The following is a 17,063-nucleotide window of genomic DNA, read 5'->3' on the forward strand; positions in this document are numbered from 1 at the left end:
CAGTCTGCCTCTCTCTTTCCCTAGTAGGATAGGTCTCTGGGGATGCTGAGCTCCAGGACACATTGGTGGTGTCTTCAATCCAGGGAAGTCTGGCCGGCATCCTGATGACACCTGGAACCTGGTGACTGAAAAGAGAGTTAACATACAAAGCCAAACAAATTGTTGAGCAATCATGGACCCAAAGCTTGGAAAAGTGGAGAGGAAGTATTAGGGAGGTACTCACTGCAAACTCTAGTATACTTCTGCTTTCTTACTTTGGTGCCATACTCCAAACTCAGTCAATTTCTGCTTTGCGTTTCTACTTCTTTTTTTTTTTTTACATGCATAACATTCCCCAGATTCCCATTTAGCAATACAACCCCCACTATTTCATTCATCATTTTTCATGGACCTGTATTCTCCCCACCCACCCACCCACCCCAGAGTCTTTTACTTTGGTGTAATACTCCAATTCCATTTCAGGTTCGACTTGTGAATAAAACATTTTTTAAAAAATGAAGAAGACACTCAAAAAAATGGTAGATTCTCTCAGACTCTCACAAATACACAAGCATAAATGCACACCCACACTGCAAAGGCACATACTATATACAACCCACCCCCCTCACTTCCCTCACTCTCCTTGTTTTCAGAGGTTAATAGAAAGGGAGGCCAGTGAGCTTCAAGTCATACTATCATCTCTCTTGAGCCTGGAGATTCCATAAAGCTTGCTAACTCTGGGCTCTGTACTCCCCCAAGGTACCCCGCCCCAAGCCAAAGAAGGACAAATATTTTCCTATGGGACTATGTCTAGGGAGGGTCCCTTGTGGCATAGGGAGGAGGTTCCTACTCAGGTAGCAGCTAGGAAGAAGGAGGAGCACAAATATATTCTTTCTTCACCCCCACCAGTTCAGAAACACTGTGACTTGGGGACATTGTCACCTCCTACTCTTCATAACCTTTTTTCATTCCTTGGGTCAAGCTGGCCAGGCCTGACCAGACTGGGGAAGGAGCCATAAGTCACGTTGAGGAAATGGTGAGCTGTAAAACGAACTTAGGGATTCCAACAGGGTACTCTAATCAGGCTTTAATTACTGATCATTATGAAGGGAAGGAGAGAACACTTTTCATTTATATCAGGGACTTGGAATTTTTTTTTTTTTTTTTTTGCCTCTAGAGTTATCACTGGGACTCAGTGATATCACTACAAATCCACTGCTCCTGGCAGACATTTTTCCAATTTATTGTATAAGACAGGGAGAAAATGAGAGGGAAGGGGGAGCTAGAGAGGGAGAGAGAAAGATAGATACCTGCAGACCTGCTTTGCCACTTGTGAAGCTTTCTTCCTGCAAGTGGGGAGTTGGGGCTTGAGCCTAGATCCTTGAACAGGTAATATGTATGCTTAACTGGGTACATCATTGCCCAGCTCCCCAGGATTTTATTGTATTGATGTTTTGAGTAGTTGTCTGTTTTGAGAGTATGAAGAGGTGGCGAAGCCACAAAATGTAGTTGGTGAGTGAATCTAGCAGCTTTGATTCAATAGATGCTTTGACACACATTTAATATTCCTGGTGGAACATGTTAGAGGCTCAGAGTTTGTCTGGTCATGGGATTTGCAGAGTCTTGTAGGGATCTATTTCAGTGGAACAGAACCAGGTCTCTAAAATTGCCTTGTGGTCTCCTGAAGATACTTAGTGCACAGCCTGACTCCAAGCAGCGCAAGTATAGGATTCCTAAGCAACTGACACATGCTAGAGGCAGGAAGAACACAAGTGACATGGAAAGCAGAATGAGCAAAGATATGTCTGTGATGAGTGGTGCATGGAATAAATGTGTGTGTGTGTGTGTGTGTGTGTGCGCGCGCGCGCACCTATGTTAAGTGAGGGATAGCAAATGAAATAGTCATTGCTTTTCAGATGACTTGTGCCTCCTCAGAAAATAAAGGAGAAGATCGCATCCCTTTCTAGACCCAGAAGAGAACACAGAAAGATTCCCCTTAGGATGTTCATGCCAAAAATGCACTCTAAGGTCACATTCTCTCTCAATGGGGGAAATTTAGATCCACTGTGAAGATAAAAGTCATATCCAAGGGAGACCCAAAGAAGTGAAGTCACTTTTCCAAGTAGACCTGGATGGAAAGAAAACTTTGACATTTCGAATTATGACTCTGAAAGGTCATATAGGTAGGGTGTCAGTGACCAGGTATATGGAATAACAACTTCTCCTTGAAGTCTTTAGATACTGTGGAAACTAAGGGGTGCTGGGTTTTCTGTTTACAGCTCTGAATTTAGTTTTGCTCTAAGCAAACTCAGTCAACTCCTCACTGAGCGGGGAAAAAAGGCTAGAGCTGTCTTCACTTGACTCTATGCATTCTAACAGGTTGAGTTTTTGCTACTGTAACTTATTTTCCAAGCACAATGCTTTTAGGACCAGAACAGCTTTTAAGATGTTTTAAATATTTATTTATTGAGGGGGGGGGAAGAGAAACACTTTGGCACATACAATGCTGGGGATCAATCGCAAGACCTCATGCTTGAGAATCCCAAGTATTATCTACTGACCTATTTCCTAAGACATAGGACCAGCACAATTTAGTACTCAGAAAAAGGAGATTCAAGGAGAAAATATTTCCTTAATTCATAGACCAACCTCTACCCACTCATATAGCAAAAGCAGTAGGAAATGCAGAGAAATATGAATATTTAATATTAAGTCTGTCATTAGTCAAATAGTAGTGTGACCTTGGAACAAATTTAAATTCTCTGGGCCAAGTGGGCACTATGACATTCAGCTGTGTTAACTCCTGATTCTAAGGTTTGGATGGGAGACTATTCAGTTATCATCAAAAGATGGGCAAGAGTTAGGTATTGCTGCCTGAGGAAATATTCCCATTGGCCAACACATCCTCTGGGAATAAAACTCAGCAGAACTACTGATGAACCAAGGCTATGAGAGGCCCTTCTCTTATATCTGCCAGACAGATTAACAGTCTTGATGACATTAGTGTTTATGGAAACACTAGACATGACTCAGAAGAGCAGGTTCCAGAGATGAGTAGTCCAGATGCTCATGTACACACACTGTATGTGGGTCTGGCAATACATTGGCCTTCCTTATATGCCAATTTCCTGTTTATTAAAATGCAACAATCCTACCTGTGTCTGGATATACATGCAAGAAACCATTACAGTCCCATCGGCCATTAATTGCACATATGTGTCTATGCCCACACATAGACAAAAGAGGTGGAGGGGAAGTTTTCAGCATCTGCTGTGGTCACTCTGAGCTTCCCAATGCTTTCCTCTTTGGTAGAAGGACAAATTAGCTCAAAGTTCTGTTTCTGCTCACATGACTGAACTTCTCAGTAGATGCTCTTAATAGAACATTGTATGTTCCCTTCTTTACTCTTTCTTATTTATCTCTTCATTGTCATGGCAATATGTCTGGGAGGGCTGTGTGAGGAATTTGCATTTGTGTTGCAAATAGAGGAAAAGTGAAGGAAAGACTCTCCTGGTAACAGTCCCTCCCACTGGTCTACTAATACTTACACTTAAAATTAAATAAGCTGTTTCAAGTTCCAGCTTCAAGCCAATGACTATCCTCTCAGAATGTCTCTGCCTATAAGCCCTGAGAGCCTGTGCATTCTCTTTTCTGGGACTCATTCATGGAGGCATGAGATCGGGTTGAGTTCTTCTATGAGGTCTGAAAAGAAGTAACTTTGGGGTATTGTATGCTACATGTTTATTTCCAGTACATAAAAATGCATCCAAGGACAGAGCCCAGGACATAGTGTGGGGGGTTGGAGTCCTAGTCCTATGAACAAAGGACATGCTGCTCAGACATCATCTTTATCCCTTGGTAGATAGAAACCTCAGTTTCATCTGTCCATTGGCTAACAGATGGAGAAGGGGTCTGAAATGTCCTTAGGTTGATCTTTGAAAAGCTGGTGAAAGAGAGAGGAAGAGAGAGAGAGACTTGAAGCACTGCTCATGAAGCTTCCCCATGCAGGTGGGGACTGAGGGCTTGAACTGAGGTCCTTATGCATGATAACACGTACGCTCAACTGAGTACACCATTGCCTGACCCCCTTAGTAAAGTTTTACAACCTCATTTATTTATGTTTTGTTTATTTATTGGGTAGAGGCAGAGAGAAATTGTGAGGGGAGGAGGAAATAGAAAGGGAGAGAGACACCCATAGCACTGCTTCACTGCTCATAAACTTTCCTCCTCAGAAGATGGGGACTGAGGACTTGAACCTAGGTCCTTGCACGTTATAACATGTACTCTCAGTGTTTCGCTGACAGTCCCAACAACCTTGTTAAGTGAAAAAAAAAATCCAAGAAGATCCTCCCCATTATTATAGCAGATAATGCTGAAGAATTAGGTCCCATGACCCCTTTTCATGGATTGTAGGAGGACTTATCTCTCTCCTTGTCTACCTCCACCTCCACCTCCACCTCCACTTTTCTCAATTTTTTTTTGTCTCTATAAAAGTAAATGAATGGGGGCCAGGTGGTTGTGCATCGGGTTAAGCACACATAGCACAAAGCACAAGGACCAGCATAAAGAGCTCAGTTCCGACCCGGCTCCCCACCTGCAGGGGGGGATCTCTTCACAAGCTGTGAAGCAGGTCTGCAGGTGTCTATCTTTCTCTCCTCCCCTCTGTCTCCTCTCTCAATTTCTCTATGTCTTATCCAATGACAGCAATGACAACAATAACAATAACAACAACAATGATAAACAACAAGGGCAACAAAAGGGAAAAAATAGCTTCCAGGAGCAGTGAATTCTTAGTGCAGGCACTGAGCCTCAACAATAACCCTGGAGGCAAAATAAATAAATAAATAAATAATAAAAACAAATGAACAAATAAAAGCAGAGAGGGTGGTGGTAGATAGCTAACAGTTATGCAAGTAGATTCTCATGCCTGAGGTCCCAAAGTCCCAGGTTCAATTCCTCCAACACCACCATAAGCCAGTGTTTTGATCAGTGTTCTGGTAACAAATAAATAAATAAGTATTTTTAAAGACATTAATCATACTTTCCCAAGTATTGGGAAAGCACAGATCTGAAGTGAGGACCCTAATTTCACTTCCATGTGTCCTTTAACTAGTTAGTCCTCTTGGCCTAATTTGATTTAAGAAAAAAGTTGAATATTAGCTCTTAAATAACAACCTCATGTATTGTTATGTGGAAAACTGAAACATATCATGTATGTACAAACTATTGTATTCACTGTCAAATGTAAAACATTAATCCCCCAATAAAAGGAAAAATAAGCAATAAATAAGTTAATTAAATAATTAATTAGTTAATTAACTTCTATCCTAAAAAATAAATAAAATAACAACCCCAGTTTTATGCCAAAGTTTGAATTATAAGCCTAATTTAGGAGAAACCAAGTAAAGTCAGGGGGTTCTGCTAGGGTGAATTCAATGGTAATGATTCCATGAATGTCAAAGACTCAAGCAGGTATGTGGACAAGGGAATTAATTTTTTGTTTGTTTGTTTTCATAGCCAGTTCTGGTCCCCAAAGACCTGGAGAACTACACAGCCACCACACACTTCATCCTCCTGGGTTTCCCCACACGGTTGGCCATGCAGCGGCTCCTGTTCTTAGCATTCCTGGTCGCCTACCTGCTGACTCTGCTGGAGAACTTCCTCATTATCCTGGCCATTCGCAGTGATGGCCAGCTGCACAAGCCCATGTACTTCTTCTTGAGCCACCTGTCCTTCCTGGAGATGTGGTATGTCACCGTCATCAGCCCCAAGATGCTGGTGGACTTCCTGAGCTGGGACAAGAGCATCTCTTTTCAAGGCTGCATGACTCAGCTCTACTTTTTTGTAACCTTTGTCTGCACTGAGTATATCCTTCTGGCGGTCATGGCCTTTGACCGCTACGTGGCCATCTGCAATCCACTGCGCTACCCAGTCATCATGACCACCAGGCTGTGCGGGGTTTTGGCCGGGGGGTGCTGGCTCTGTGGCCTGGTGACAGCCATGATCAAGATGGTCTTCATCGCCCGGCTTCACTACTGTGGCACGCCCCGCATCAACCACTACTTCTGTGACATATCCCCATTGCTAAACGTGTCCTGTGAGGACTCCGCCCAGGCTGAGCTGGTCGACTTTTTCTTGGCTCTCATGGTCATTGCAGTGCCCCTCTGTGTGGTGGTGACATCATATATCATCATCCTCACTACCATCCTCAAGATTCCATCCGCTCAGGGCCGCCAGAAAGCCTTCTCCACCTGTGCCTCCCACCTGACTGTGGTCACACTCTTCTACTCCACCACCCTCTTCACCTACACACGCCCCAAGCTCATGTATGCTTATAACTCCAACAAGGTAGTGTCTGTGCTCTACACTGTCATTGTCCCCCTCCTCAACCCTATTATCTACTGTCTGAGAAACCGGGAGGTCAAGACAGCCCTCAAAAAGACCATTCTGTGCAGAGGAAGTGGGGTCAGAGAAGATGCATAGAACAATGAGAGAACTTAGACCCTCTCAGGCCTGAACTGGGAGATGATTTGTACACTCTGCCTCCCACGTTATGAGTTTGAGCGCTGCTTCCAGGTGTGTGTGTGTGTGTGTGTGTGTGTGTGTGTGTGTGTGTGTACAAGAATAAATAGAGAACCATATCCCTGTTCCTAAGGGTGACTTCTATGCTAAATCAGCCAACAATTTTTAAACATTTTTAAAAGCTTTTTTTTTTAATAGAGAAGCATTATGGAAAAAGATGTTTCTCTATATAGTGTACCAAAATAAATTCCAGAGTGGATAAAAGCTTTAATACAAAGGCTAAAACTATCGTTCTGTTCAGATGGTGGTTCACCTGGTTGAGTATATACATTACCATGCACAAAGACCCAGGTTCAGGATCTCAGTCTCTACCTGCAAAGGGGAAGCTTCATGAATGATGAGGCAGTGCTGTGGGTCTCTCTATCTCTTTATCTCTATATAGTTCCCTTTCTATCTCCCCCTCCTATCTCAATTTCTGTCTTATAAAATAAAATTAATTAAACTATTTTTCTGTTAGTTTAGAAAAGAGTCTCTCTCTCTCTCTCTCTCTCTCTCTCTCTCTCTCTCTTCATTTCTCTTCCAGAGCAGTGTTTAGCTCTGACTAAACATGGTGGTGCTGGAGATGAACCTGGGACTTTGGAGCCTCAGGTATGAAAATCTTTTGCATATTCCTTATGGTATCTCCCTGTTATTTTTTATTTGTTATTTTTTAACACATTATTGGTATGGAAAAAGAGGGAGGTATAGACAATGAAAAGAATGTGATTTGTAGCTTATAAAGATGTCCAAAAGAACAGAACAAATTTACAACAAAGAAGCTACAAATATTTACTATCTGTATGAAAATATACAATAGCCTTAAATATGAAAAAAAAATACTTTCAGATACCTGCATGCTTTATTTTGTTGAACTTTTACCTCCCCCTACACCACACCACCACCACTCACCAGAATGTGCTCTACAGATCTGAGGGTCTGAGGCTACTCTCCCTGAGTGATTCTCAGTATCTCTTTTCTAGCAGCACATGCTCACTTTGTCTCTGTGTCGTATATATAAGGGTGTATAGGTGTTTTTTGGACTTAATACCATTGCACACTTAATAGAATAAAGGATAGTGGCCACCTATTTTTTATGCACTGGGAAACTGAAAATTTCCTATGGCTCACATTATTATAATAGCTGTATTGTAATAAATTTTATTATACTGTTATGGGCCTGAACCTTATCATCTCTTAGGCCCCAATAAACTTGTAAAACTAATGGGAAAATGTCCAAAAATAGAAAAACAATAAACACAAAATATATATGTAGCCAGTAGAGGTTGAATTGTGTTCTCTTTCTTTCCTTTCTACACCTCCCCCACCCTTCTTTTTTTTTTTTTAATGCTGAAATTCTCATCTAAATGGTTAAGAAGTCAGCCTCAATTGGGATGGTCTTTATACAGAGGCATAAAAGGTAAAATAAAGGTCTGGGAGGGGGGTGGGGGGGGTACCCTTTATTCCAACATTACCAGTATCGTTATAACAAGGGAAATCTGAACAGAGACACTGACAGAGGTGAGCTCATGTTTAAACATGTAGGGGGAAAGACAATCATGTAATGAACATTGAGAGCAAAATGAATACTCCTGAACATTTCTTAAAGTGATTATTTTATATAAAAGACATCATTCATTGTGGATAGGTACAAAAATACAAGAACTCTTACCATGCTGCTTAAGATGATATGCTATTTCAAACTCTGGAATCAGGTTTGAGGAGAGAGCACAGTTGTTTATGGAGCAGATTTTTCACAACCAAGTACCAGAGATACCAGGTTCAATCCCTGGTCCCACCTTAAACTACAACAAGAACAAAAGCAATTTGGAAACATCTTTCCCCTTTGGTCATGTGGTCTCAAAGTTAGGAGTTTTAGGAGTTTGTATTTGACAGATAAGTCATGAACATGTATGTAAGCAAAAAATCAACTCAGCACTTGCAATAAGACATTATACAAATATAAATATCCTAAATTAGAAGGATATGTAAGATGTGGTTCACCTATGAAGTGGAATACTAAACAGATGTGAAAAAGCCATATATATTTTTTAAAAGTGATATTCTATAACTTTAACATCGACAATAAAGCATATGTGAGTTAATGACAATTGCAATTTCATTAAAATGTAAATATAGTTAAAGATATGGTCAAGAACTTCCGGGATAGCCTGAGGGTGCTTCTTCCCGAGCTAGTACTCTCTGGGTTGGAGAGAACTCAACTGGAGCCGATCTAGGCTGCTGTGTAGGAGAGGGATCAGGAACTCGTGCTGCACTAACTTCGCAGGAGATACACTCTGGAACTCTCGGAGCTGGAAAGCAATTTCCAAATGTCTTTAATCAGAAGAGCAGCTGTATTTATACTCTCCGAGTAGGGTGGAAACAGGATGTGACATAGAGAGGGTGGAGCGAAAAGTGACTGGTGGAAGATCAGGGAGAGGGGGCGGAGCAGGTGAGAATTCTACCACTGAACCACCAATGCCCTGGAGGGAAGGTGGTGCTTTATGTAAATGTAAAAGTGATTTATGTAAATAGACTGCAGCTTTGAGTGGGATCAAACCAATCCCTATACAGGCATACCGGTGCTTGGTTAAGCAGAAGCCAGGGGAGCTGGCATACTACCCCACAAAGAACAAGTACATAAATATCTGTGTGTGGAAGGCCTGAGCAGTGGTACACCTGGTTGGGAGCACACATTACAGTGTGCGAAGACTTAGGATTCAAGCCCCCAGCCCTTTCATATACAAGGAAAGCTTTTTATGCATATATGGTGAACTGGTAAGGAAAGGATCGATGGAAGACCATGGAAACCAAAAGAAAAGTTTATTGGAGAAATAAGATATATAAATCTCTATTGAGAAAGATCAAGAAAAATAAATGCCTCATTATTATTAGGCAATAAAGGAGCTATATTTATATATACTACAGACATGTAAGGAAACAATTTGAATGAGACTATTCTAATAAATTTGACATATTAAAAGGATAAGTTATTTGAAAAATAGACTTTCTAGGATCATTCAAGAATAAACAAATTAGCTGAATATTTTTATATCTATTAAAAAATACAGATTTTTGCAGTTAAATATATATATTTTTTCCAAATGAAACTCCAGTTCAGCTTAATTTACTGGAAAATATCACAAAACATTTGCTATTATGGTATTCTTTTAATGGGAATGAAAATTGGTTCAGCATTTATAGAAAATAGGATGGAGATTTCTAAGAAAAAAATGACATTAGACATTCACTTCAAAGAGAGAAAATAGTAAATAAAATGAGATCTGCACCCCTATTTTTATAGTAGCACTACACACAAAGCCAAAATATAGAGTCAATATAAGTGCCCATCTACAGATGAATAAGTAAAGAATCAGGGTTATATATACTGAATAGAATCTGACTGAGAAAGGGAAAGCAGTTCAACAAGAGAGAGATGGGCAGGGTATTTTAGGAACAAGATCATCTTCAGAATATCTTTAGGTTTGGAAAAATATCACTATCTATACCTTTCACTGTTCACTTAATTCTATCAAAGTGGATTTAGAAGCAGCATAAGTGATAAAAGAGGCTTATAGGAAGTGTGCGTGTTGGAACATGAGTCTGGGTAGAGGACAGAGCTACAGTGTCTGGCTCTATGACATTAGGAGGCATTTTTCAGTCCCCCTCAACAGTTTCCAGATTCCAGTTTAACAAGTCAATACCTTTTGTTTCATTTCCACTTTTCTGGTAACAGTGAAATTACCCACATCCAATGCAGAGCAGAAAATTCCTAGAATATCACAAAATCATTTTCTACTTGACCTACCAGATTTGCATTCTTTCTGAGACTCTATTTTGCGAAAGAGTTGAGTCAGTGTTTAGAACACATATGTTAAGGATAAGCACATATTTTGTATTACCAAGATGCAATGGAGCTGTGAGACTTCTTTTGTGAGGGTTTCTGAAAACAGAAATTGGATATTTAGTAAGTGGTTTTATTTATGGGAGCATTAAAGAAAAGATGAAAAACTTATGATCGTAGCAACACTATCCTGGAAGGCAGCCCTAGGAAACCAATACTCTGCTACTGAGCATAAGTACAAATTTGAATCCTTGTAGTCACTGCTGATTGTCTTCACATAATGTAAATAATGTTTACCACTCTATCCAAGACACACAGAATGGAATTGTAAAATAGATAGTCTGTTATCAATCTACTGATAGATTGTAAAATAGATAGTCTGTTATCAATCTATATCTATAGATGAGATATGAGCAGATATGGATATCCCAGTCTAGCACCAAAGGCAGTCATCTGAGGAATCAAATAAAATTGAGGTTGCCTTAAAGAATAACACAGTTAAACTAAAGTGATAAAAATGGTCTTTACTACACTAGGGCTGAGAGTATAAAATGCAATATCTTGTAGTCTGAAAGACATCAGTTCAGAGAAAAGCTGACATGGAAGACATCTGACAAGAAGACACAGGCTGAATTAAAATGCTTCAAGGACAAGGAAGATGCTTGTTTCCTGTCAGCTACAGTGTTGAATCCATTCTTGATGATTCATATGAAGAATTCCATTAGCAAAATGAAAAGAACCTTATAATCTCTAAGAAATTACCAGTATTTGGGGGCATAAGATAGTCAGAAAATCCCAATTTATCATGAAGATCAGAGCATTTGTTGGTTAGATTAAAGATGTAACAAAATGTGTATTAGCCTTCAAATATCTGAACACCACAAATCTTTAAATTGCAATACTAGATACAAAATGTTTAGTTTCTGAGACAGGCCAAAAGCTACACCAAAAATAGGAAGATATAGAAAACTGAACTTTATAAATGAAGCATTTTTAACAGAGAAGGCTTTCCTTTACACTGCTGCGGGTAGGCGTAATGCTGTAGGTAAGACTCCTGCAATAACAGGACAATTGGAAGATAGAATCTTGGTTCTTTTCTAACACTGCCAGCTCCTGGTTATTTAACAATTTTCAGTTAAATGCATTAGATTCTTCTCCATGGTATATAGGGAATGTTCCCACTAAGGCTTCCTACACTGAAGAGAATAAGATGTAGTTAGTCATTCTATACAGAATTAACATTTATAAAGCAGCATATAACTTCCACAGAGGCCTGGAAGAGACTAATATCACTCTCATTTAAGCATCCTAAAAAAGTACAAATTTTTGTGCCACCTAAGACTACTTGAGACTTACATTTGAAAAACAATCAATCCAAGTTCAATGCTGAATTTTGAAAATCTTACTGAAGTCATAGACCATGAGAGTCTTGCACTTAAGGGATTTGGAGTCTTAATTGATGGAAGTAAACAACATCATAAATATATTAACTTTCCATGTCTTTAGAAAGATTGACTTCAGAGATGTAAAATAGTCTCATTACAGGTTTTTGGGAAAGAATCCTCTTCTGCCAATCACTTTCCGAATGGCCAACTGAACATCTTTGTTCCTGAGACTGTACACCATGGGGTTCAGTAATGGGGTGACCACAGTGTAAGTCACAGTCACCAGCCTGTCTTTGCTGAATGAGTACTTGGATGAGGGTCTCAGGTAGACAAAAGAAGCACAGCCATAATGGACAATGACCACAGTGAGATGGGAGGCACAGGTGGAAAATGCTTTGAGCTTGCCCTCTGTGGAGGGGATCTTCACGATGGTGTGGACAATGAAGCCATAGGAGATGCAGATGAATGTCAAGGGGACCATTAAAGCTAGGACCCCACCAATGAAGATGATCAGCTCATTGACATAGGTGTCAGTACAGGCCAGCCTGATCACTGGGGAGATATCACAGAAGTAGTGGTTGATCTTGTTGGGGCCACAGTAAGGGAGCTCAAAGACTAAGAAGGAGCCTGTCATAGAAAAGAGAAAGCCAATGGCAGCACATGCAGCTGCCAGCTGACCACACACCTGCCACCTCATGAGGACAGGGTACCGAAGTGGGTGACAGATGGCAGCATAGCGGTCATAGCCCATCACCCCCAGGAGCATGCAATTGGTGACAGCAAAGCCAAGAAAGAAGAACATCTGAATGGCACAGTTGACAAAGGAGATAGTTCTGAGCAGAGACAGGAGATTGACCAGCATCTTGGGCAGGATGACAAAGGTGTAGCAGGTTTCAGAGATAGAGAGGACCCCTAGGAAGAAGTACATGGGTATGTGGAGGCTGCGGTCCAGGCGGATGACTGTCACGATGGTGATGTTCCCAGTCAGAATGACCAGGTACAGGCACAGAAAAACAGCAAAAAGGATCAGCTGGGTTTCCCCGAGGTTGGAGAATCCCAGCAGCAGGAACTCTGTGACAGAGGAGAAGTTAGTGTGGTGGGCTTGCTCCCAGACAGTCACCTGCAGGGAAAAGGGATGAGTGGGTGTTTATCCAGAATGATGCAGATGGCTCTCCTGGAGACAGAGGGACTCTACATAGGAAAAGGGGCAAGGATCTCTGCATCTAGGGGATGTCTTATCCATCAAAGGAATTAATGGAACTGTTCTTAAAATAGACCTCAAATTGCATCCGTTTCTAGTGATATTTCTGCATCTTTTATAATGTTATGTCTAAGAATATTTTCATATGTTCTGCTTTGAATTGAACTAAGGAACAAGACTGTCTGAAAGCTTCCTTGTGACACAGTAACTCTGCCTCCCCCCCCCCCTTTAACTTGTGTAACCATCCTTGTTTTGGTTTTCTCTCTGTAATGTAAAAATGTCAGTATTACTCTCTCCTTGTTTTTCTCATGAAAATGAAAACATGAACTAAAGCAAGTGCACATTCCCAGCTTCTTGAAAATGTCAGCTTCTGCTACACATGTAATTTAATTTTTAGGACATGGTTGCTAGTTTTTCTTAAGTTTACTTTTTTTGATTTACTTTACATATATAGTATTTAGCTCTATTTTTAAATATAGGCCTTTTTTCACAGAACTAGATCACATAACCCAGTTGTACATATTTTGTCATCAATAATGTGTTGATTTCTCTTCAACCTTTCATCTAAGCACACCACCTACTTTTGCTTTTGAGTGGGGGGAGTTGCAAATGACTATAGTGTAAATAGAAGTGAGTGGGAGATTTAAGTGGAATTAGAGAAATAGACTCTCAGGATCATCAGTTATGAGTTTACTGACTACTATCCCATAAAGTGGGACTAGTTTAGAATCTGCTGTGTTTAAAAATTTCAATTCAATGAGATCAAATTCACATCACCTCTCTTTAATATTAATCATTGTATTTCATTGTCCCAGTTTCCAGAAAGAACTAGATTTCTGACAAAACTTAACATCTCTCTGGTGTCGTTAATTAATATAAAAGACTTTAAAAACAATAGTTGAAGACAAATTTATAATGCAAGTGTGTTTTTAAAATGAAAATATTTAAATTAATGTAACTCAGTGGAAGAGACAATTTAAACAATTGTCCTTTCAGTCACCATATCTAGGTGTTTTCACCTTGGTTCTCTCACTTATGTGAATGTCCTGGAAACTAAGGGACCAGTTTGCTTGATCAAAGAGAAGAATAGTGACCTGTAGGCTAATGAGCAAATCTGATATGTTCTCTGACTACTGACGGCAGTACTTCCACTCATTCATTCTTGTTTCTATTGATCTATTGTCTTCACAGATGAGTCCATTTCATACAGTTTGATCATCTGTTTTATATCATTTTCTTAGGATAAATGAGCAGACTATCACTCATCACAGGATGCGAAGTCCCTTTGTCATTGTCATCAATTCTCTCTTCTCCTCAGACACCAATTCAATAAGTAGCTTTTCCACAGCAGGACTAAGTTTTCTCATGTCAAAGCATCTAACCTTGGTGCTTATTCTCCCTATCTGGAGAATAAGTGTTATTCTCACTATCTGGAAAACCTTTCTCCACTTTTCACATATTCTCCTTAACCCTGATGGAAACAGCAGCCTCTGACCACTCTGTCCTCCAACAGCGAATAGCATGAACATCTCTTCTCCTAATGAAAATTTCAGCTTTCTATGGTGTACTGGTGAATTGTGGAAGATAACAGCCTCCAGTTTTTCACACCCAAAGTATTTATGGTGTAATTTTTTCCAACCCTAACATATAGAGACAAATTGATCCTTAAAACTGAAGAGCAAATTGATTGCTAAATTATTTATTTATTTATTTATTTATTTATTTATTGTCTCCAGGCTTATCACTGGGGTTCGCTGCCTGCACTATGAATCCACTGCTCCTGGAGGCTATTTTTTCCCCTTTTGTTGCCCTTGTTGAATAATTTATTTTTAAATAGCATCTGTAAAGAGTTAATTCAAGTTTATGAAAGGGATGGTAAAATTTTAAGTATAGATATAGTAGATTTCTAGGAACAAAGATTCACTTTGCATCCTATCGGGTCTTACTGCAATGCACTCTATAATGTGGTGGGATTATATTACTCACATACAACCAATGAGTTGTAAAATATGAACCAGACTCCATTTTTCATGGTATCTCTGTATCACTATTTGAAATATAATGCACTTGTTTATTACATTTCTTTATACATCAGTTGGCAGGTAAGAAGACAAACTGCCCAGGGTCTTCTCTGAAGAATGCATTTACCTTGGTTCCCATCCCTGAGGCTTCTGCAGATCATATGTCCACAGAATCTTTAGAGAGTGAGATCTAAAAGTTGAAGAGTTTCTGTAAGGAAAAACAGGGTAGTTAGACTTTCACTGCTTTTACTTTCTCATTTACTCATTAGATTTTACAAATAATTTATTTATTGTTATATTTATTCATTTATTTATTTATGAGAGAGATAAAAGCACTACTTAGCTCTGGGATATGATGGTGCCGGGAATACAACATAGGACCTCTGGGGTCACAGGTTTGAGAGTCAGGTGTTCCACCTCTAAGTTTTCTCTCTAAACTTTATCAGACTTTCTGAATATGTCACTGTCAACACAGAAGCATTGTATGAGGTTTTCAAGAATGAAAGTAGAAGGAACAAATGCTAAACATTCATTCTTGACAGGAGGTTACAAGTATCAGCTCTATCATTTTCAGCTGTCTAGAGAGGACTTTTTAAAGGAGCCTGTCTCTTAGAGATAGCTTATAGGAGGGGAAGGGTATAGGAGGGCACACCTGGTTGAGTGCACATGTTACAATGCCCAAGACCTGAGTTCAAGCCCACAGCCCCTAACTGCAGGGACAAAGCTTTGCTGGTGGTGAAGCAGTGTTGCAGGTGTCTCTCTGTTTCTATCCCTCTCTATTTCCCCTTACTCTCTCAATCTCTGGCTGTCTCTATCCAGTAAATAAATAAAGATGATTGAAAAAATAATAATAAAAAGAATCTCAAAAAGAGATAGATGATAATGATAGATAGATAGATAGATAGATACATAGATAGACAGATAGATAATTGATAGATAGTTTATAGGCAGGGAGTCCCTCCACCTCATGGTCTCAGTACTTTTACAGGCAAAAACATTATTAACATTTGTTTAAAGCTATCCCTTGTCTGTTCCAGCTCTGTCAAGAAGGTCTCATTTTATTGTGATTTCATACTAAATTCTAAAGTATCTTCTATTTCCTTAAGCTACCTCATATGCAACCATACCTTGCTCTCTACAATGCTTTGCTTTTACCAGCACTAGCTGGATGCACATACCTGAGTTCATGGGATAATCAAACTACATCCAAAGTTACCACTGGTGACTGAGACCTCTCTTTCCATACACATAAACATTACACTCACTCAATTTCCCACAGAAAGAATCCAAGAGGGGTTAGTTCCCTCTGTTCCTTGACACATAATAATTAGAATCTACAGAAATCTAATCAAATATGGTTTAAAAATCAATGTTCTACACTCATTTATATTCTTCCATAGTTCTGCTCTGCTCTATTCCTCTTAACCACTGACAGCCCAAATTGTATCTTCCTACCTCTGCTGAGAATTCTGAGAAATATCCCCCAAAACACCACTGAAGAACTTTTCTTCAGTCTCATCAGTTGTAGGCTCAACATACTGGCTCACATGTGCTCTTCCCTAAACTCCAGGGAGCTATTAGGACAACCTTTTTTTTTCTCCTTTGGCCCACTTCCAGTCCTTCTTTCAATGACTAAGGAGAACTGAAGAACACAGAGGACCTCAAATCTCACAGGTCAAGAGACCAAAAAGGGAATGGGAGAAAAACTACCATTGACAATTACTTAGCCATTGTCCCAAGTCACCTGCTGTCTCATTAAGAGCTAGATTGGAGGCTATTGCAAATTACAGAAAGAGAACATAATATGGAAAACTTGTCCCATATTTATGAAGACACTCAGGTTTTCTTTTCTGAAGCTTTCTGAAGTTCTATTCTTCCTTGACGCTTAGCTAAAGAATATGTCTTGTTCTAGTATAGTGATTAATGTTGGCATGGGGAGGTGTGTCATGGAACTTTGAAGGTGGGTAGGAGGTGGAAATATGCCCCTGTAATCCCCATAATCCTATAATCTTATATTAAACTAATAAAATGTTCATTAAATATTTTTTTACTTAAAAAAATTTTATTTATAAAAT

General features: G+C 39.6%; 2 protein-coding genes across 2 annotated transcripts; one reads left to right on the forward strand and one right to left on the reverse strand.

The window, feature by feature from the left end:
* Nucleotides 1-2,927: 2,927 nt before the first annotated feature.
* Nucleotides 2,928-6,462, forward strand: LOC103120205 (olfactory receptor 6Y1). The gene is made up of 2 exons (XM_007530580.1): nt 2,928-3,050; nt 5,497-6,462. Exons 1-2 carry the CDS (start codon nt 2,928-2,930, stop codon nt 6,460-6,462), a joined length of 1,089 nt encoding a protein of 362 aa, XP_007530642.1.
* A 5,458-nt stretch (nt 6,463-11,920) lies between these two features.
* On the reverse strand, nt 11,921-16,525 carry LOC103120204 (olfactory receptor 10R2-like). Its single transcript, XM_007530579.2, has 3 exons — nt 16,444-16,525; nt 14,350-14,534; nt 11,921-12,886 (listed from the first exon to the last, which is right to left on the reverse strand). The coding sequence occupies exons 1-3, from the start codon at nt 16,523-16,525 to the stop codon at nt 11,921-11,923; spliced, it is 1,233 nt and encodes a 410-aa protein (XP_007530641.2).
* Between the last annotated feature and the right edge of the window lie 538 nt (nt 16,526-17,063).

Source organism: Erinaceus europaeus, chromosome 9 (genome assembly GCF_950295315.1).
Source record: "Erinaceus europaeus chromosome 9, mEriEur2.1, whole genome shotgun sequence".
NCBI classification, from domain to species: Eukaryota; Metazoa; Chordata; class Mammalia; order Eulipotyphla; family Erinaceidae; genus Erinaceus; species Erinaceus europaeus.

What these genes read in the sequence shown, in the direction of transcription:
- LOC103120205 (XM_007530580.1), top strand. Translation starts at nt 2,928, where the DNA reads ATGAGAGGCCCTTCTCTTATATCTGCCAGACAGATTAACAGTCTTGAT. An exon ending in TGAGTAGTCCAGATGCTCAT is followed by an intron (nt 3,051 to 5,496) that starts GTACACACACTG and finishes TTGTTTTCATAG; the next exon opens with CCAGTTCTGGTCCCCAAAGA.
- LOC103120204 (XM_007530579.2), bottom strand. Translation starts at nt 16,525, where the DNA reads ATGTTGAGCCTACAACTGATGAGACTGAAGAAAAGTTCTTCAGTGGTG. An exon ending in TCTCAGAATTCTCAGCAGAG is followed by an intron (nt 14,535 to 16,443) that starts GTAGGAAGATAC and finishes ACAATTCACCAG; the next exon opens with TACACCATAGAAAGCTGAAA. An exon ending in TAGGGAGAATAAGCACCAAG is followed by an intron (nt 12,887 to 14,349) that starts GTTAGATGCTTT and finishes TTTTCCCTGCAG; the next exon opens with GTGACTGTCTGGGAGCAAGC.